This window comes from Mus caroli, chromosome 8 (assembly GCF_900094665.2).
Source record: "Mus caroli chromosome 8, CAROLI_EIJ_v1.1, whole genome shotgun sequence".
Taxonomy (NCBI): Eukaryota; Metazoa; Chordata; class Mammalia; order Rodentia; family Muridae; genus Mus; species Mus caroli.
In genome coordinates this window covers 84,383,507-84,405,165 of record NC_034577.1, presented here as the reverse complement: position 1 = coordinate 84,405,165, position 21,659 = coordinate 84,383,507, and the positions used below count along the sequence as shown (strand labels likewise).

Sequence of the window (21,659 nt, the reverse complement as noted above, 5' to 3'; positions counted from 1 at the left end):
ACATACACACACACACACATACACACACATACACACACACACACACATACACACATACACACACATACACACACACACATACATAGATATACATAGGCAGACTAATGCGCATGTGCGCGCGCACACACACACACACACACACACACACACACACAAACCACGTACTCCCCTAAAAGGGAAAGGCTACATCAAAAAGGAGAGCAAAGAAGTAAATCGGCATACGTTCTGTGGAATCACAGCATCAGAAAGATTTTATCAGAAAAGACAAGCCAGGAGCAAATGAATTACATTGTGCTTTATAATGGAGTCATTTGAGAAATCTCCCATACTATATTGTTACAATACATAATTTAATTTATCTCACCTGGTTTAAAAGTAATCAAACAGGAGCGATTAGTACAAGTACCTTCTGGGAAAACTAGTATCTTGGGAGAAAAGGAATAAATTTAATATTTCAGTCTAATTAATAGATCACCTCATTATTCTCCTATGACTTCACCAACACTGCTAATGCTTCAAAAAAATAAAAATGAGGCAAGAGTCTGACTCTTGATTTGAATAAAAGCTGGACTCAGCTTGTTCCAAACACTCCTTTAAAAAGAAGTGTAGTTTTATTTTTTAAAAAGTGAGGTTTGACCAGTATGATAATTATAAAAAGATAAAGGCTTTGAATAAATAGTATTCTTAGTTTATAGAAAATGCTGTCCGCACATTTCTTGTACATTTCTCAATGCTTTTATTAATGATCTAAATAAATTGGAAAGAAGACATAAAGCAAGGTAGCATCCTCAACCAAAATAAATCTTGTTACAGCTTTCTCATTAGATGCTATTTACTCCCAATGTATAGTTCAGGGATGCCTTGAGAACCGAGGGCATCTTGGGGTGCCTCCTGCTCAGTTGCCTTAGTGATCACGTGACATACACTGTCATGGCTGGCTCTGTTTCTCCTGGGGAAACATGGGGAAACATTTCAGCTGTTACTGTGCAACCTGATCTTTTCTCTGAGAGAGACTGGGGACAAACACTGGGGACATCTCCATTCATTACAGCACAGGCTTTTTAAATGTAGTCAAGAGTTAAGTTCTAGGGATAGAAAATCAAATCAAATCCCTGTCCTCAAAGCAGTCAGTAACTATCCGATCTGTCATAATTAGAGAGGGGAACACTGGCTCAAACTACAAAACAGGAATAAATGAGTGGCATAATTCCATCCCCTAATTAATAAAATGGGTTTCCTGTGATGATCAGACCCAACGGCCTGCAGTTGTAATTGGTGTGAACCCACAAATAGCTCATTAACAAAGACGGCTCACAGAGTGAGTCAGAGAAATCTCAGGGAGGAAGGAGCACTCAAAACAGCCTAGCAGCTCCAAGGTTTGAACGATTTCCATAGCCTCCTCCCCTCCCGTGGCTGTCAGTCAGGGCTAGAGAAGGATACCACACCAGACCACGTTACCCCTGGACAGAGGAAAAGCTCTGCAATGTGAGAAAATCGAGCTGAAGTCTGCCTCCTTGTTATCTCTCGCCTACTAATCCTAGAACATATTTCTTGGATCCAAAGAGAAAAATCTAACTTTTCCAAAGGACTCCTCAGCCATTTTTAAAGCCAGTCCTCCTAGGCCTAGGTTTCTCAAGTTCCCAGGGTGGGTGTCCTTGAACATCTATGTGTTACCATAGCAGGGCTGCCTGCTATAGCATCTGTCTGCTAGTGATCTTGTTTTCATGAGGGCAAAAATAGAGGGTGTTCGTTGGATTCAATCCTGTTTTATATGGTACGTCGTACCCTCCTTTAACCCTAAAAGGGCACCTCAGGGAAGGGAGCTAGGAGATGGTGAAGTATAACATGGTTTTACAGGCTATTTCGATATGCCCTTGAATGGAAAGCTCTACTTAAATATAATTCAGAAAAAAAAAAAATGTACACTTTGAATATTTTCAGTCAAGTGAGTTAAATTATGTAAAGTTTTCATTGTATTTAACAGGAATTAAAGTCAGCGTTAGAGAACCATTTTGTTTGTTTGTTTGTTTGTTTGTTTTACAACTCAAAGAAAACATCTGACAGATAAAGGAGGCGGAACATGTGGGGACGTCACACTAACTGGTTTTACTCTGCATCTATCATGCTACAGACACACGGCATGGAGCTCTTGCTCTCCAAGGACCCAAATGAGAACATCTACAGACAAACATAAGTCCTCAATATATATGGATGACCAGCTCCTGCCTCTTACCTGGGGCCATTCTCCACCTGATGTCGCTCGTTTTTTTATTTCATTGATTGTGTTTTTTCGGGAATCCGGGTCAACACGGGATACCAAAACTGGCTGCAAAGCACGTAACAGTCCTTGAAGACAAAAGGTCATTTTTGGTTTTTTTAAAGCCACCATGACATTAGCATTGGATAAACTGAAATGATTTTTACAGCAAATGAAAATGCTAGCAAATCTAAAAGTAGAATCTTTTTAAAAACCCAGATTCAAAGTTCTCTAGTGAGACTCTAATTTCAAATGCAGAGATGGGTATTATTTCATTGATTCTACAGGAGTTAGTGGAAAGAGTGGAGGGGGGCGCAGGGAATGGAGGGAGGAGCAAATGTCTTCTTCCTTAATGGATGTTACGCTGTTAATCAAAGCTTCAAAACTATCCTGTTTGATTTCAAATCATGTACACGAGTTGAGGGAGAGTATGATAGATTCTACTAAAATCCTCGGAACAGGTCGCCTCCAATCACATGAAAACAGTCTTCCAGTGCTTTGCAAAGGAAATGTTTGGGAACAAGCCATGGTGCACAAAGCACAGTAAAGTGAACAGTGAAGTTGTGTGTGTTGGGGGGCCGCGGGGGGGGGGGGTAAGCATCTTCACTCATTCATTGACAAAGCTACAAGGATTCCTACTCTTTCTTTTCTTTCTCCCGGACAGGGAGGCAGCATCCGGGGACTTTTACACCCATTCGCTCACGGCTTGGTGTGTGCCGTAACCTTGGAACAACCAGGAGCAGTTACTTGGAGACTGAGTCCTCTGGGAGAGATGGAAGCATCTGGCAGGAAAAACACTTCACTCGCTTCGTTATTTTTTATGGCAGGAAGCACTCATTGTTCCACATCGTAATTTTCAAAGACTTACACAAATGTCCCCCAGGGAACCGTAGGGGCACAATAATTTAGAAAGCAGAGCCAGGAGGAAAGATTTAGCACATCTATCAGCCTAAAACCATAGAGAGAAGTTCATGAAATAGCATGTGACCGGTGGTTGGTTGGTTTGTTTTTTTTTTTTTTCTCCCAGACTCTTTTTAAAAAAATAAGCATCTTTGAAGTCTGATTTTCCTCGTGACACATAGCAACACAATGATATGACCATGCAGAGATAAGGCAAAGTCTCCTGAAAGCCCAAAAGCGAAAGATAAGGGCAGAAAAAAAGCTCATTCTTTACATAGAGTAGCTCATTTAAAGAAAAGGAAAATGTTTAAAATATTTTAAAGTTTTAGTTTTAACTGGCTGGAGATATCATTCGGTGTTAGATCATTGACCTGCATGTACAAGACCATGAGTTTAATCCCCAGGAATTAAAGTAATAAGCATATTGGAAATGCCTACATATGATTCTTCCATCTTAATGTACACACACGATAATACTTTAGCTGTTGCCCTTCGGATACTTACTGCCAACCAGAGGTGTCTGTGCATTCTCGTTCCGTGAAACCAGCGAAGGTAGCCCAGCTACTACACAGGCAATTCCATCGAAGAACGTGGAATGAGGAGCGACGACAAAAATGGGCGCTTCCAGAGGGCTTGCAACCTTTCCTTTCACGGTAACCGTAAACCCCATGGAGAAGAACATGGCACGAGCCAGAAACGTCAAAGCAGGCCGAGTGATCTTCCTTTGAAAGCAATGATGGAAAAGACATTTTTAGCTTTGCTTTCCTCTAAAGCACAGTTGGGGAGCAGAATCAGATCAGAGAACCTCATCTTCATAGACGAGCTATGGCAAGTAGGAGCTGTCGGAATTATCTGCAGCTGTCAACCTGACACGTGTAGCGGGAGGCAACCTCAGCCGAGGAGTTGCCTCCATCAGATGCCCTGTGGGCGTGGATTTCCGGGGGATTACTTTCTTTATCTCTGATTGATGCTGAGGGCCCAGCCCAGTCCACTGTGGCAGCAGGGCCTGAACTGTGTGAGAAGATGACTAACTGAACATGAACCTAGGGAGCAAGCCAGTTAGCAGTGATCCTTCATGATCCCCTGACTCCAAGGTCCTGTCTTGAGTTCCCCTGCCTGGCTTCCATAATCAATAGATGATGATTTAGGAGTTCTAAGATGACACAAACCCTTTCTTCTCCACACTGGTGTTGGACAGTGTTTATCACGGCAACAGAAAGCAAATTTGAACAGGAGCTGAACAGAGAACTCCTCTGAATTGGCAGACTGTTCTAAATGTTTCATATATATTAATATTTTTAAGTCTCAGAATACCCTTGTGAAATACATATTAATATCATCCTCATTTTTAAAACTTACTCCTTATGTTTATCTATATATATATGTGTATGTCTGTAGGAATGTACATCCTACATTGCACATCTTGTGGTTAGGGGAAAACATGTAGGAGTCAGATCTTTCCTTCCACCATGTGAATCTAGGGGATTGAACTCAGGTTGTTAAGCTCGGTAGCAAGCATCTTGACCCAGAGAGCCATCATGCCAGCCCTTGTAACCTCATTATTTACATTTAAATTTAATTTTATTTCTATGTATCTCTGTGTTTGCCACAGGTATATGGGTGACCAGGGAGGCCAGAAGAGGGTATTGGAACTAGGGTTACAAGAGGCTGTGAGCTACCTCATGTTGGTAGTGGGACCTGATCTCTGGTCCTCTACAAGAGCAGCAAGCACTCTTAGCCCTTGGGCCAGCTCTCCTAAACCTCATTTTGAAGATGAGCGAACCGAGGCACAGAGTAATGACGTGTCTAAAGACACAAGGATCGGAAATGCCTCCACTATTCTGTAAGCTGGAGACAATTAGAGTGAATCTTCAAACTACAGCCCACAAGAAGACTACCCACATCAGGACTGGCCTCAGAAAGCAGTCATCTTGGGAATAAATTTCCTCGTACACAGTGAGGATGCTACTGTCTACCGAAACACTTCAGACGTCTCATGGGGAACTGACTGAGGACAAGCCCTTAGAGATAAATCTAGGCCACAGTACCACAGCCTGCAGCGATCACCAGTACCTACAGGGGTAAATGCACCGTTGCACTGCCATTGAACTTGGATACACAAGCAATTGTAGAAGGCTTGCTATGTACTCCTTTAAAAGGTTTTAAGAAATTCTATCATTGAAAGTGATTCTCTCTGCACGCAAGATGGTTCAGCGGGTAAGTTAAATGCTTTGCCATCAAGGATGAGGACCTGGATTAAATGTTTAGGACCCACACAGTAGAGAGAGCCAGCTACAACCTCTGCATGTGTGCACTGGTATATGTGCACATGTAAATATACATGTATACACAAAATAATGGTTTTAAAAGACTACTATCATGCTGTGCAAAGACATGTAGGACTTATAAGGAGCAGTCCCTTGCCTGATAAGCTTAAATAATAGGGCGTCAAAATATTCTCGTAGGTATTTAGATTCCTAAACACAGAATGGATATAAGTCAGTATATGAACAAAGATATGTTATAGAGCACCCAGACATGGGATGACTCTTACTATCCTGAAATCAGAAGAGTTCTGGGTATCCCAACCTGACACACACAGAACTGGGCCCACCCTTGTGGAAAGGTAAGAGCATTCACAAGACACCAGAACAAAGCCCTGTGTGTAAGAGGCAGCCTCACTAGTAGCTCCCTTATATATCCTTCCCTCCAGATATATAAGCAAAAAGAAATAGCTGGGGTGGAAGAGGCAGTTGTCCCCATTCTTTGGTGCTCTAGCCTCCTGTAATTTGCCTGTGTTTGTGAGGTAACCCCTTGTGCACCCTCCTGTAAGCATCCCAATTAAACTTACTGGTTCACTAAGCTAGACTTGCATGGAATAATTTCCTTGGGTCTGTCATCAGTGACCTATCTGAATGAATAGACATTTGTTCACATCTCTATTTAAACAACAACAACAATACGGCTCTTCATGGAAAGTAAAATAAAATGTATACAGTCATCCCTCAGTAATTGTGGTGGAAAGACTCCACCCCCAGTCATTTATAAATAGCAACATCTTTGATTGCTCAAGTCTTTTATAAAATTCCCTGAAACCATGGCATAAAAGCCATGCTTACTGTCCTGCAGACTTTCAAACATCTCTAGAGTTTATAATAACTCATACCATGTAAATGACTTGTATAAATAGGTATATAGGTTCAGGAGAGATATTATCCTTTTTTCTAAGCATTTTGATGCAGAGGCAGAACACACTCCTGACTATACAGCACCTATGAGGTACTGAAAAGAACTTTAAAAAAAAAAATGAGCTTCTAATAAGTAGCCACAGAGGAAGGTTCTGTGATGCTGGCCTCACAAGGAATAAAACTCAGTAATCCAGAGTGCTTTCTGGAGGGCACAGGAAGGTGGTGACCTCCACCCTGAGTCTAGAGGGGAGCTCTAGATGCTGTAGAAGCACAAAGTATATTTCTGGGTTTCCATACTTTATTTCTTAACTACAGTGCTCCTGCTTCTTTATACATACATTTCAAGAAGCCACACCCCTTAATGACTGCTATTTAAATGTGTTTTAAACGCCCACAGGGAAAGAGCTGTGCAAACTTGGTGGGCTGAGTTTGAGTTCCAGGAGCCATGTAAAGGGAAGAGACAAGGGTATGCATGTGTGAGCTGAGCACTTCTGTGGAGGAATGGGAGGTGAGCCAGTGAACTGCTGAGCACTGGAATGCTGTATCAGAGCAGAAACAAGATAGTGTGCCTCAAAATGAGGGGAAAGATGAGGATCCACTCCCACTCCCAAGTGTCCTCTGAAAGACATGTATGTGCTGTGGTACAGTACACGAATGCACGTGTGCATTCATGCATGCACACACACACACATACACACACACACACACTTTTTAAAAAAGCGTTCATAGCTAAAAGTCTTGTGCCACATAAAAACTTCAAAATTATTTGTATGAGAGGAAACAGATATGGATTTCATTGACAGCAGTAAAACGTTTCTAAAACAAAAACAATAAAATATTGAAAAGAACACATTTCTAATTTTTTTTTTTTTGTTCTGGATTCTTAAGCTATTCCTTCCCTAGATTTTTGTAAGCCAGTAACTTATAAAACCAAAGAAAAAAATCTGAAAGAATCATGAATCTGGAAGAGCAAGCCATAAGTGTTACTTTATAGTGTGCACCCCTGAGTTATAAAACAAAGAAGTGTGATTTGCAAGGACCGAGTTCTCTCTCGGGGCACTGCCAACGCTTTCCCACTTCAAAACAGCTTTGCTTTTGATATTCACATTGGTTCCCTGGAACAAAAGCCGGAAGCAAACTGCATACTTCTATAAAGGTTGCAGAACAGTGGCTTTCATGATTTAGGAAGACATATCTGCATTTGAGATTTGTATAAAAAGAACACATCCATGCATATGAATAAAAGCAAGGGAGCAAGCACTGTACACAAGTTCTGGGAGTTCATCAACGTCCTAAAATAAATGTAAAGATTTGCAGCCCATTGGAATCCATAGACTAAACATTCGGCCCATAAACACTATATACAGATGGCAATAATCTGATCCTGCCAAACCTTAGGAACTTCTACTAGTATGTTTTATTTGTTCTTGCTCATTCTGTTCTCTAGAACCTTCCCAGTGGGATAATTCTAGAAATCCTAGAAAATAATTTCCATTTGCCTCAGTACTAACATTTGAAAAAAATGCTATTTGAGTGATAATAAAAGAGAATGCTAACCACTAATATAATTAATAAAGATAGTATAATCTATCTACTTAATGAAATTATTGCAGTTCATTACTTCTGGGGAACAAAAGCAAATGTGAATACCGTGGAAAGACAAAAAAGAAAGCCAATGATTTTCTAGCTATGATGTTCCAGAAATAACAACAGATGTTAGGCTGACTGCATCGGTGTGACACAAGGCCCAGTACACACAACTTGAGAAGAAAGATTTGTTTTAGCTCGTGGCTTTAGGAATGTCGGTTTACAATGAACAATTCCATTCTGGGGACCATGGGACAGTGATGGAGTGTCACAGCAGTGAGACCAGAACAGGGCACACACAAGCTATTCACCTCACTGTGGACAGGAAACAGAGAGGAAATGCACAAAGGGGCTCTCCCCCTCCTTCCCCAGGACATACTCCTAGTAATTGACCTAATTACTCCAACTAGGCTAGCCCCCATCCCCCAATTTTCACCACCTCCTTATAATGCCATCATATTATGAATTCATGAAGACACTATTCCTTTGATCAGGCACAGCCCTCAAGATACAGTCACTCCCCAAAAGCCCATTGGCTGTCAATAAAGCCTCTAATACATGAAGCTATTGGAGACATTTCATGTTAAAACATACCCCAGGGGCTCTTTCAGAACCAAAGATGAATATCCTTCACAAAAACTCAGAAAACAAAATGTTTTAACATTACTTAAGTATACCTAGAAGTCACTAGTATCAAAATGCACCTGTGTGATAATTTCTGCATACATCGAGGCCATTTCCATGAAAGAAACAAAAACAAACTGTTAAAACCAAGTAGCAGTAAGCTAAAACCATTGGTCATTGGAGAAACTTTACAAGTTTTGATTTGTGTAATATTTGGACATGATTACCACTTACCTCCTCCAATCGCTTATTGGATGGGTCAGCTTTTCAGGACAGCATGCTGTTGAAATGACAGCAAATGGCCATGCCAGCAGCAAAATTAATCCAACCAGTAAAGCACGGACTGGGAGCAGAATAATTCCAAGAAGAAGCATCTGCAAACCAAAGTTGACAAAAAAAAAAAAAAAAGTAAGTAATAGGAAAGTTTTTTTTTTCCTGCATGTTCTCAAGGAGGAATTAATTAAATGCCTTGCATGAGACTGAGATATAAACACACACAAACAAATACATACGCAAGATAGGACATTTGTCATGGTTTGTATATTCTTGGACCAGGGAGTGGCACCATTTGGAGGTGTGGCCTTGTTGGTATAGGTGTGACCTGGTTGGAGTAGGTGTGTCACTGTGGGTGTGGGTATAAGATCCTCACCCTAGTTGCCTGGAAGTCAAGTCTTCCACCAGCAGCCTTTGGATGATAATGGACTGAACCTCTGAACTTGTAAGCCAGCCCCAATTAAATGTTGTTTTTTATAAAACTTGCCTTGGTCATGGTGTCTATTCACAGCAGTAAAACCCTAACTAAGACAGAAGTTGGTACCAGGAGTGGGGTAGTGCTGTGATAGGCCTGACCATGCTTTTATTTTAAAGAATGTGGATTTTGAGATTTTGGATTTGGAAAGCAGTGGAAAGCTTTAAATCGGGCTTAATGGGTCATCCTAGTAGGAATATGGAAGACTTTGTTGCTGGGAGTAATTTGAACTGTGTTGACCTGGCCCAAGAGATTTCAAAGGAGAAGAATTTCAGAATGTGGCATAAAGACTGTTTTTGTGATATTTCAGTGAAGAATTCGGCTACTTTTTGCCCCTGTCTGAAAAGTCTACCTGAGGCTAAGGTGAAGAGACATTGACAAAGGAAGTTTCAAAAAAGCCAGCAGAGACTTTGTTCTCTGATTAAGTCTTGTGAAGAGAAGTTTGAACAAGCATAGCAAGCTTAGAAAGGAAAATTATAAAATATATGGTTTGAGTATTAAAGGGGTACCAGGAAGTGAAATGGAGCAAAATCCTGTGTTCTTGGAGATAACAGATTAAGGTGTGGGACCTTGGAGCAAGATCCTACCCAGCTAAATTTAGATCCAGGCATGGTGGTCACACCTTTAATCCCAGGAGATAGGCATGCTGATCTCTGTGTTCAAGGTCAATCTACAGAGCAAGATCCAGGACAGCCAAGCTTAGGCAGTGAAGGATTTGGATGAAGACATAGAACTCTCAGCTGTGCCTCTGCCACGCCTGCCTGGATACTGCCATGCTCCTACCTTGGGAGTGGGACCTTGGGGAAAGATCTTACCCAGCTAAATTTAGATCCAGGCTTGATGGTCACACCTTTAATCCCAGGAGACAGGCATGCTGATCTCTGTGTTCAAGGTCAATCTACAGAGCAAGATCCAGGACAGCCAAGCTTAGGCAATGAAGGAGTTGGAAAACAGAAAGCCAGTGACAATGTAATATTACAAGGGGGTCATATTCTAGTTCTTGCAAGCAGCAGAACTCACAGCTTCAGCCATGTGGATCTGGCTCTAGAGTTAAGTCATGGAATACATGGTAAGGAAAGCTGCTAACAGGGAGTGGAACCAGCCCAGGAGAAAGCAGTTTGTTGTAGTCAACAAAGATGAAAACGGAAGTAGAGATCTGAAGACTGCTTTAACATCAGCCATGGAGATGCAGAGTGTGGAATTTGCCCAGCTGGTTTCCCGTCTTTTTTTGAGGATTACAGTTAAGTGATTGAATGAATCTCAGAAGAGACCTTGAACTTTGGACTTTTAACATTGTTGAGACTGCTATGGACTATGAGGTCTTTGAAAGTTGGACTAAATGCATTTTGCATTATGCTATGTTTAAGTATGGCCCCCCCATAGACTCATGTGTTTGAACAAGTCTATGGGGACCAGGGAGTGGAATGACATGGTCTGTATATTCTTGGACCAGGGAGTGGCACCATTTGGAGGTGTGGCCTTGTTGGAATAGGTGTGACCTGGTTGGAGTAAGTGTGTCACTGTGGGTGTGGGCATAAGATCCTCACCCTAGTTACCTGGAAGTCAGTCCTTCCACCAGCAGCCTTTGGATGATAATGGACTGAACCTCTGAACCTGTAAGCCAGCCCCAATTAAATGTTGTTTTTTATAAGACTTGCCTTGGTCATGGTGTCTGTTCACAGCAGTAAAACCCTAACTAAGACAACATTGAATCTCAAAGGATTATTTCTAGAAGAGCATAGTGGCACATATCTCTAATCCCCATATTCTCTGCCCAGAAGAAGCAGGCAAATCTATAAGATCTATAGATCTTGAGGCCAACCTGGCCTACATAGTGAGTTCTGGGTCAGCCAGGGATACATTTTATGAGACCCTGTCTCAAAAAAATAAAATAAAATAATAAAACAATACTATCAATAATAAAGGCAAAAGAAGCAGTGGGAGAACCATGGGACAACTTGATCTGTGCATCAATGAGGGGGCACAGAAGATGCTGGTAGAACAGAGGAAAGATGAGCCTAATTTAGCAGATAGAACAGGCTTCCTGGAAGAAAGTGGTAGCCTCAGTACTCCCGCTAAAGAAGCAGGTGCCCTAGGTCTTTGGTCATAAGTACTTAAGAGACCAAGACAGGGAGCAAGTTCAAGGTTGCCCAGGCTACAAAGTGAAGGGAAATGGAGCTTAACACCTCAGTGATAAGAGTGCTTGCTCCACATGCTCAAGCATCAGTGTGGTCCCAGCATAGCTAACCACAAAGCAAACAGATGCTAGCCAGGCAAGACAGATACACTGTTGCCCAAGAGCTACACAGAAAGTAGAGTAGGAACAGCAGTCTCAGTGAAGGATGGATGGATTGCACTGCTTCCGGCCTGCCAATTCTGTGTAACTAAGCAATAACGAACTGGGGAAGAGAATACAAACTAAAAATAAGTAAGAGTAAAGGATATAAGAACAGTAAATCATATGTAGATGCTTAGTGTGTGTCAGGCACATAAGACATGGCAATTCATCTAGTTCTTAAGATCTTAAGTTTATTTACATGCAAAGAATGCCATGGAGAGATAAATTAAATCACAATAAGTCACAGAAGGGGAAATAAACTTATTTACAAAGTCGTTGCCCTTAATCCTTACACAATCCTGCCTTTTAAGTGAACAGCCATTATGTATAATACCAATTTTTTTTTTTTATAAATTACATGATATAACCAGTGAAGCCTGTCTTCTGTCTCTATTGCCCTCTATAGGAATTTGAACATCATTAAATAACTAACGAAATTGCCTCAACTATTCTAGTTCTCTATCTGTCTTAGTTGTAATTTTCAAGTAGGACTTCAATTCAAGTGGTGGTGGCCTGTGGGCTCTAAGTTTTTTTCTTCAATTTTTTGAAGATATTTCTAGATCTCTGCATTTCCATAGAAGTTTAGAAGTAATTCCTCAGTGTTCTCCCCCTTCCCTCCCTCCCCCTCCCCTTCCCTCCCTCCCCCTCCCCTTCCCTCCCTCCCCCNCCCCTTCCCTCCCTCCCCCTCCCCTTCCCTCCCTCCCCCNCCCCTTCCCTCCCTCCCCCTCCCCTTCCCTCCCTCCCCCTCCCCTTCCCTCCCTCCCCCTCCCCTTCCCTCCCTCCATGCCTACTTCCCTCTCTCTCTCTCTCTCCCTCCCTCACACCACACACACACACACACACACACACACAGACATGTGTATTATGATTTTTGTTGAGATTCCAGTGAATCCAGACATAAGCAGGAAGAAATTGTCGTACCAATAACTCTGTGCTTTCTAATTCACAAACAAGCTACACCCACCGACATGTCATAATTCCTCACTGCACGATTTAGTTGTTTCCAGAATAGTGACCAGATATGGTTTTGGTTACACATACTTCCAAGTATTCAGCATCATTTACTCTTATCTTTTTACTTATCATTTACTCTTATCTTATGGTTAGCTTGTTTTTACTTCTTAATTGTTAATGCTTAGTATAAATACAAACTTGGTTTAATTTCTAAATATGAGAATTTTCCAAGTAGCAGACTTATGTATTCATTCATTCATTCATTCATTCATTCATTGAGATAGAACAGCGGTATGCAGCATGGCTGACTTTGAACTTGCTAGGTAGACTAGTCTAGCCATGAACTCACAGATTTCTGCCTGCTTCTGCCTCCTGAATGTTGTAATTAAATGTGTGTACTACCATTCTCAGTCTGTTTTTTTTATTTCTAATATAATTTGTTACAATCAGCAAACATATTCTATAATATATCAATCTCTTGAAAATTTCAAGACTTCTTTTCAGCCAACGATTGGTCTCTTTTGGAAAGGCCTTGGGATCTTGCAGTCGCAGGAGACTGTATCCTACAAATAACAGTTTAGTAAAGGTGGTGACCTTTGCTCTTTAACCCTTATGCTTCAATAATCATCTCTGGTCTGGTCTTTCCTATCAAGTACTAAGAAATGAGTGTCAGCATCCTCAAAGCAGGTTACTTGCTTACTCGTTTAGTTCTTTGTCACACCTAAACAGCTGGAATAGCACCTTGGCTACACTGTCTTGAAATTTTAGCCAGCAGTTGCTCAAATGACTACAGCATATACATTTAATGTATGACAATTCAGAAAGCCATGCTACTTCACATGCAATGCAGAAAAATAAGTGCAAATCTGTCCTTTCAAAACCATTTTACATGTTTTACATCTGCACATACGTAAACTTGAAAAAATACTTCTAGACTTTTTCACTAAATCATCACATTGTATAGTTCTTTGATTAAATTAAGATGAAGAAAAAGGAGTTTTATTTACTAATTTCCAAGTGTCGATTCCAATATTCCTCATTCTTCCCTGTGTATCCACATTTCTATCTGAGACTATGATACCATGTTACTACTACTCTATCTGAGACTATACCATGTTTCTACTACTGGAAAAAAACATTCTTTGTTTCTTCTTTTGTAACATTACCCCTACTTATCTCGGGCAGGACATGTGTGTGTGTGTGTGTGTGTGTGTGTGTGTGTGTGTGTGTAAGTCAGAGTCAGTTCCGTCTACCACATAGGTCCTGGGAAGCATAACTTAGGTCTTCAAGCTTAGCAGCAAGAGCTTTGTTCTGCCTGAGCCATCTTGCCACTTTGTTTCCTTTGGTTTGTTTGTTTGCAATCAGGGTTGAGCCCAAGGCCTCAAGCAGGATGTCACTGTAACACCAGTGAGCTAGACCGCCAATCCCCACTTACTGTTTGGTTTGGTTTGGTTTGGTTTGGTTTGGTTTGGTTTGGTTTGGTTAGGTTTGGTGGTTTTGGTTTTGGTGTCGGCTGTTGAGACAGAGTCTCTCTCCACAGCCTTGACTGATCTGGAACTCATTATGTTGAGCAGCCTCTGCCTCCTAAGTGCTGGGATTAAAGGTGTGCACCACCACTGCCCGGATTCATTTATCATCCCTTATATGCAGCTCTTGTAACAACTCTCATCATTTTTCCTTCTAAAACTATCTTCATTTTCTTTCAACTTCCAAATAATATTTTATATTACATTCATTCATTCATCTATCTATCTATCTTTCTATCTACCTATTTTGCGAGATAGATCTATCTATCTATCTATCTTTCTATCTACCTATTTTGCGAGATAGATCTATCTATCTATCTATCTATCTATCTATCTATCTTTCTATCTACCTATTTTGCGTGTGTGTACATGTATGTATGTGGGAGCTTATGTGATGTAGCACACATATAGAGGTCAAAGGGCATCTTATGAGCATTAGTGTTCTGTTCCCACTGGGTGGATATTGGGAAGGAACCTGGGTCATCTGGTGTGATGGCAAGCATCTTTACACAAAGCATCTTTAGCTTTCTAGCCTCCTCCTCCTTGGCTGTTTATTTCTGGATTGACTTGTCTTTTTTAGGAGTTCTGGGAGTTATTTACATGCTTTGGATACTATACCCCTACCAGATATATTATGTACAAACATTTTTTTTCCTCAAAGTTTTTTTTAGGCTATCACTTTCATTTCTTTCTCTCATTTTATATGCATACGTGTTCAGTGTGTGTGCTTGTTGGCATGCTTGCTTTGGGCTCATGGAAGGTGGGGGTGGGGTGCATCTGGAAGCCTCAAGTTACTGCTAGATGTTTTTCTCAACCACTTCCCACTTTAATGACTGGGGTAGGGTCCCTTATTGAAGCACAGCTCACCAATTTAGAGTAGTCTAATTGGCCAGCTTGCCCCAGGGATCCTGTTTCTGCCTCATTAGTGCTGGGATTGGAGGCAGCCACTATACTTGCCTAGCTTTCCGTAAGGGTTCCAGATACCCAAACTCAGGTTCTCATGTTTGTGCCATAAGGGCTTTATTCACCGAGGCATGGCCTCGGATCCCTCTTCAATATAATGGGAATATTTTGAAGCACAAAGAGTTTAATTTAACAATACTATTTATCTACTTCTCATATGGTTCCCTCTCCCCACCCCACCCTGTGCCTGTGCATGTGTATGCCAAGTGCACGTGTGTGTGCTTTTGTGTGTGTGTGTGTGTGTGTGTGTGTGTGCATGCATACTTGCTTATGCTTTTATTGTCTAGCTACAAAACGAATGACTAATCCACGGTCATTAGGATTTATACTTATGCTCTCTCCTAACACTTTCATTATTTTAACTCTCATATTTTCTCTGTTTAGTTCTTTTATGAGCTTAGGCTGTTTTATATGCGGTGAACTTAATTCTCTTATGCATGTTAATCCATTTAGCCCAGACCACTTGAAAAGACAAGTCTTACTCCATTGAATTGCTCTAGCACTCTTGCAGAAAAATCAATGACCGTAGCTATGTGTTTGTTTCTGGACCCAGTTTTCTCTTATTGATCCATTTATTTAGGGACTTTTATGGTTTAATTCTGTAAAGTTTATTTTCTTTGTCATGGGTGGCTCCTGGAATCTCTGATCAATTTGATTAATAGTCAGTTGATGCATACAGGAATTTCCTTTAGTGTAGAAACATAAATTTCCCTGTACTTGCAAGGGGCTTTTGTTGTGCAGCTTGGGTACATGTCAATGCAGGTGGCAGTTCAAAACTGCCTGAGCCTTAGATCCTGCTTGTACAGAGCCCCAAGGTCAATCAGAGATGACACATCAGGGCATTCTTGGATCTTTCCAGAACACAGGCATACCATCTTTCTCATGTTCAACTGTTATATGTCCAGAGATTGGTTATATATATAGGTTATATACAGCAAACAAACATTTTTATGTGGACAGATAATCCTATCAGTTACCACTGGTCATTTTAGTTCTAAGTTCTTTTGCAGCAATAAAAATTAGACTATATTTTACCATGACGCATAGTAGCGTAAGACCCTTAAATACTTTTTTTAAAATTGCATAAGTAGGGGCCAGAGAGATGGTTCAGCAGTTAAGAGCATTTGACTGTTCTTCCAGAGGACTGAGGGTCAATTCCTCAGCACTCACATGGCAGCTCACAACTGACTGTAACTCCAGTTCCAGGGGATCTAATACCTTCATACAGATATACATCCAGGCAAAACACCAATGTATATAAAATAAAAATAGATAAATTATTTTTAAAATGCATAAATAAAAGAAAAAGGAAGAATTTTAAAGTCTTAGGCCTAATAATAAAATGTTCAAGTAACAACAATCCTTAAGAAGACACCAATCATAATTCAATGTTGAATTTAGTCTGAGCTAAATATATGATCATATCTAAGTGAGAGTATGTCTGTACTTTAAAGTAGACTATATGAACATCATATTTTACCCACGCCTATTCAACTGTTCCCTTTATCCATGCTATTCAAGCCACTGATGCATCTATGATATCACTGGTATTATGGATTTTTAAAAAGAAAGGAAATGAATGCCCAGGCAGTTTAATCCAAGTAGCAAATTTCAAATATAGTATACCATTATAGACCTGCAGCAGAGTTATCAATATTTAGATTAGCAAACCAGAGTATATTATGTCACATATTATCTCATTTAACTCTCCTTTGAAGAATTATTTCCATTTATAAGATGAGAAAATATAATAGAAAAAGGAGGTTAAGTGACTAGGCCAAATTCACAGAATCTGTGAACAATAAGTGACCAGTGCGCTTTGCATTATATGCGGTTTTCATGGAGTTTTAAGAAAAAGCTCTTTTTAGGTGATTAAAAAAACTAATAATCAAAGTACAATAAAAATATTTAAATATGCTGCTTTGAGCCTCCCTCCAAACTCTGAACCCAAATAGCCAGGGTCCATTTTCCCTTAAATATAACTCATTTGTCTAGAGTTATCTTGAAGGATAACATATGTGCCTATAAGTACTGCAAGGGATTCAAAGCATAAAGAGGAACTCTGTAAACTTAGTGTCTCCACATCTTTTATCTTCCTCTCTCATACCTATCTTCAACCAGATCCCTATCGTTAATTCTAACCATCACCCTCTACCACCAACCCTGCTCCCAACACACTCACACACACACACACACACACACACACACACACACACACACACACAGCTCTGTGCTTAACATGCCTCCTCCAGAGGGGTCACAAATCTTAAAGCTGTATATAGATAGAAACAATGCTAAATACTACTTCAGTGCAAAATCACAAAAATTCTGAGACGTACAGGGAGACATTAACCCTTCTCCCCCTGCAGACAAGACAACCGTTGTTTTCACCCATCTTTCTCATTCTCCAGTCACTAACCTCACCAAAGAGGAAGTCAAAAAGTGAACTCACTGATGCCAAAGCTGTCCTTTCCGAGATAAAGACAACTTCCTTTGTGGCCATTTCTAACAGCTATGTCTCATGTCATCTTTGAATCTAGAAAAAGGTGCTGTGTAAAAGCCCACTCAAAAACACTCTCGAATGCCTTCATGGGTCTCCCAGATTTCTCTTTGCTTTGCTTCTGATTCACAGCCTGGCTGTTCCTGGGCAGTTTGTCACTAGGGCCTTCCCTATGGTTCCAAGGATAGAGCAGGGCTCTCTGCCTCCTCTCTTACTCTCCTCGGCTCTGACTGGCTCCCCTTTTTACAGAGGGCATATAAAAGAAAGTACCCTGAAACCCTCTCTCATATGGTAGCTCTCAATCCGCTGCTTCCACAAACTCGAGCCAAAGCTCCTACCCCATCCCTCCCCTTCTCAGGCATACCTTCTCTGCATCTTCTCACTTTTGTGTACCTTGGGTCATCCTATCCCCCAGTCCTCACTTCTCACATCCTCCTGTTTGGCCATCATGACCCTTTCCAGTCGGATCCGGATCCACAGCTCTTTCTTCCGCAGATGCTTTCCCTTACCAGACTCCACACTCAGCCAGCCTCCCCCTTCAGACTCACTATCTCCTCAGATGCCTCCCCCGTCAGATTTCCAATTCTTCAGGCAAACTCCAAGTCACACCCACTATGCCCTCAGTGTCAGACGGGTGATCTCCTCTGACACTCTTCGGATTCGCGATCCTCTCAGACGCCTCCTCCATCAGACCAGCTATCCCCTCAAATACCTCCCCTCTCAGTCCTGATCCCTTCAAGACTGATCCTCCTCCGACCAGATGCCCTCACCCTGAGCCTCCTCCATCGCACCACATTGCCTTAACCTGAGCGCGCGCCGCGCCTCTACCTGCAGCCGTCGGAAGGCACTGATTCTCGTCTGCTGGACGAAAGGGTTGGGCACCGGCGGCGGGAAGAAGGACGCCTGGCGAGGTACCATGGGTGGCCGCAGCCCGGCGTCCCCGACGCCCGAACCCGGGACCGTAGCCGCCACAGCGGCCGCCTCGGCGCATCGGTTCATGATGGATCCCGGTGCCCGACCCGAGCAAAGCGGGGACCCGAAGTGAGCGGCCGAATTCACAGCCCGAACCTCAGAACCAGAGACTCCCAGCCCCAGGCGCCGCTCCCGGCTTCTGCGCAGGCGCCAGAGTCACCTAGCCACTAGCTGCCCCGCCCTCCGGGACGCACCCCGGGCTCTGGCCCCGCCCCCTAGGAACCTGCTTTAGGAACACACCTCTTGGATCCCAATCTAGTAAGTAAACTTATAAATCCAGGGTGGGTTTTGTTTATCTGTGCTCGATTTCCGGCGTGTTTCGTTTCCTGTGTAAACCTATTTCATTTGGGGGTGTTTGTAGGTTAGAAAGAAAGCGAGCTAAAACAGTAATTAGCAGCTGGAGTAGACAATATCCCACTCAAAACCTAGATTAACATGGAGATGGCTGTCTTTCCCAGTAATTGAACTATTTGTATAGAAAAGGCAAAAGCAACTGGTTTCTACTGTAGATGAGGAACCTGACCCAGAAAAGGGAAATGTTTGACGACACACTGAGGAAGTATGAGGCTGTCTGAACCTGTGTAGGAGAGGGTAGGGGGAGTCCAGGATTGCCCAGGGCCTTGGACATTTGCTAGTTGGTAGAACTCTGCCTAGATGCAGTTGAAGAATGGAGAGACACTGAACCAGTCATCCCTGGCTACCTCTCCTCCCAGCAGGCAGTGGGGGACAGGGGGGATGAGACATACCATCCAGGCCCTAAGACAGCTGCGTGTCCAAATTTAGCCACTATGATACCCCCAAATCTTCCTGCTGCATCGGGTAGTTGTGAGGCTTGGGCTACTGACTTGAACTTCTCCTCTAGGAGTGAGAGGGTAACTGCTACCTCACAGGGCTGTACAGTAAGGATGAAATAACGCACTGTAATGCACATAGCAAAGCACTGAGGAGATGGTAAGGTGGGGAACAACTGAATTCTCTCTGAATGTGTAACAGAGAACCTTAAAAACAGCGATAGGCCTCTGCCTAGAGACTCTTGCAATAGCCTGTGTCTTGCAAGAAGGAGCTTCAAGAATCAGAACTAGTAGGCTGGACACAGGAAAAAAGGTGATTTCGGGCCCACTGAGATCTCTCCCAGGAATGGGGTCTATTCCTCACTCCACTACCTCTAGACCTACCAGGGAAGACCCAAAGTGATAGACTTCCAACCTATCCGATCTAGCAGAGACTTCTGAAAAACAAACACACACACACACACATACAAAGTAGCTTTTGGAATTCATTGACAAATCTCTACTAGGTCGGGGGAGGGGGAAGACTAGAGGTAGAAGAAGCTCCCACATTTATTATGGCTATATTTAGAAAGCAAGCACATCACCCCCTCAAAGGGTGTTTCCTTGGGGAGGTTTTAGGGGTGACGGAAGCTGCTGCTGCTGTTGTCTGCGGTCTGTGGTGGCAGCTGCGGCAACTCTGGGCTTATGTTCTTCATCATTTGGCCCCAGCTCAAATTTTGTTTCTAACAGCCGGCCGACTCTGATCCTGACCAGCCACTTTCCTCTGGGCCCTGCTGCCTCTCCTCTCTCCTCGGGAGGGAAGTCTGTCCAGGTGATCCTTTCAGGGCTCTTAGAAGAGGAGCAGGTGTGGCTGCTGGGGCTGTCTTTCTCGGAAACTGAACTGCTATTTAGAAAAGGCAAAAGCAGCTGGCTTCCACCGGGGATGAGGAACCTGACCCACAGAAGAGATGTGATTGACACAATCGTTAGGATCCACTCTCAGTGTAAAAGAAACAAATGGTTAAAGGAAAAGTAAACCTCCAACAGACCCCATACCTACAGCAAGGGAATTGCTGCTGTGCTTGTCCCAGTTCTTCCTCAGAAAGACAAAAACGACCTCTGTATCTAGGCTTTCCCCCGTGTAGATCAGGCACACAAGCCTACTCACTCTGGAGTTCTTAGTTTAGCACCTCTGACCTTTCCAGCATGCATCCTCTGTGCCTTACATTGAGCAGAGATTTGTTTTTTTTTTTTAAGCACACCCCCCCACCCCCACCACTGGCCGCTGTGAACTGCTAAAACAGAGCCAAACACTGTCACTCAATGGGTGTCTTTATTTATACTTGTTTGCCATTTCCCATGGGGAACTGTTAAAGGGAGAAGCAAGAAGGCTGAGCAGGAAGCCACTGACTTGGTTCTCCTCCATCCAGTGGAGGAAGTGACTGGGCATGATCTGCACAGAGTGAGGAGGGGAACCATCACTAGGCGGGCTGAGATGCATCATGCAGTGATGTCAGACAACCCGAGTCCTTTGGGCAGGAAATGCAGTGGAGTGGAAAACTGAAAAGGTTGAAGGAAACGAGCGAAGGGCATACAAAAGCAACAGTTAAAGTGGTGTAGGTGTCCGGGCAGCCGAAAGGGTGAAACCAGGTGTCTCTGATTCCCACCTTGGCACACCTGTACCCCACTGCCCCATGCCAGGCTGTTAACAGGGCCACCAGTGCCCTCCTAAGCCAGTCTCTGTTAACTCTGAGAGTGCTGAAAGCCATAAAAAGGTCATAGACGTTGAAGAACCAGAAGAATGGAGCACCAGGCCAGCCCAGAGGACGGCTGCATTGCAAATATCCAAGCATCCCCTAGGGTGGGCAGGAAGGAGAAGCAGCACCTGGGAGGGTACAGTCAGCACCTTTCTTTGGGCACAAAAAGAAGCCACCCTCTTAAATCTGAAATCACCAGGTGAAGGAGAAGGCTGGTTAACTACAGAGCGGAAGACAGAGCCGCCAGGCTGCTTCACATCCTTCACCTGGTGTGCAGCGATAAAGATGATAGGGCCCGTGGGAACAGGGCCAGCTCAGCAGCCCAGCCAGTCTGATTTGATGCTTCCAAACTTCACACTCTTCAGACTTTGGTTCTCCAGCTTCAGGTAATAAGCACCCTTGAAGAAGTAGCTATGACCTAAGAGAGAGAGAGAGAGAGAAAGAAAGAAGAGAGACTGGACCCACTCTGACCTTACGTGATACTCAGGAGGTCCCTGGGAGCTGCTAAGTCTGCCTGGCATAGGGAAGCAGCTTTTCAACCAGGGAAGACCCTCTGGGTTGGAGGAAGAGGAATG

General features: G+C 42.8%; 2 protein-coding genes across 5 annotated transcripts in view; both read right to left on the bottom strand.

Annotated features, from left to right (window-relative positions):
- Positions 1–18,677, bottom strand: part of Lpcat2 (lysophosphatidylcholine acyltransferase 2) — a 63,388-nt gene extending 44,711 nt beyond the window's left edge. Inside the window, exons 1-5 of one of the 3 annotated variants that reach the window (XM_021170591.2) lie at positions 18,414–18,677; positions 8,791–8,930; positions 3,662–3,879; positions 2,234–2,346; positions 365–425 (exon numbers count right to left, since the gene is read on the bottom strand). In XM_021170591.2, coding sequence (XP_021026250.1) covers positions 365–425; positions 2,234–2,346; positions 3,662–3,879; positions 8,791–8,930; positions 18,414–18,584 — 703 coding nt within the window. In that variant the 5' untranslated portion in view covers positions 18,585–18,677. Of the gene's footprint in view, positions 1–364; positions 426–2,233; positions 2,347–3,661; positions 3,880–8,790; positions 8,931–17,949; positions 17,991–18,413 lie in introns of those variants that run through there. The other 2 variants (XM_029480768.1, XM_029480769.1) reach the window with 2 other exon arrangements.
- Positions 18,678–19,875: 1,198 nt separating this feature from the next.
- The window catches only part of Mmp2 (matrix metallopeptidase 2), a 31,138-nt gene continuing 29,354 nt past the window's right edge, over positions 19,876–21,659 (bottom strand). The window contains exons 13-14 of one of the 2 annotated variants that reach the window (XM_029480967.1): positions 21,351–21,502; positions 19,876–20,279 (exon numbers count right to left, since the gene is read on the bottom strand). In XM_029480967.1, coding sequence (XP_029336827.1) covers positions 21,399–21,502 — 104 coding nt within the window. In that variant the 3' untranslated portion in view covers positions 19,876–20,279; positions 21,351–21,398. Of the gene's footprint in view, positions 20,280–20,641; positions 21,503–21,659 lie in introns of those variants that run through there. The other variant, XM_021169478.1, reaches the window with a different exon arrangement.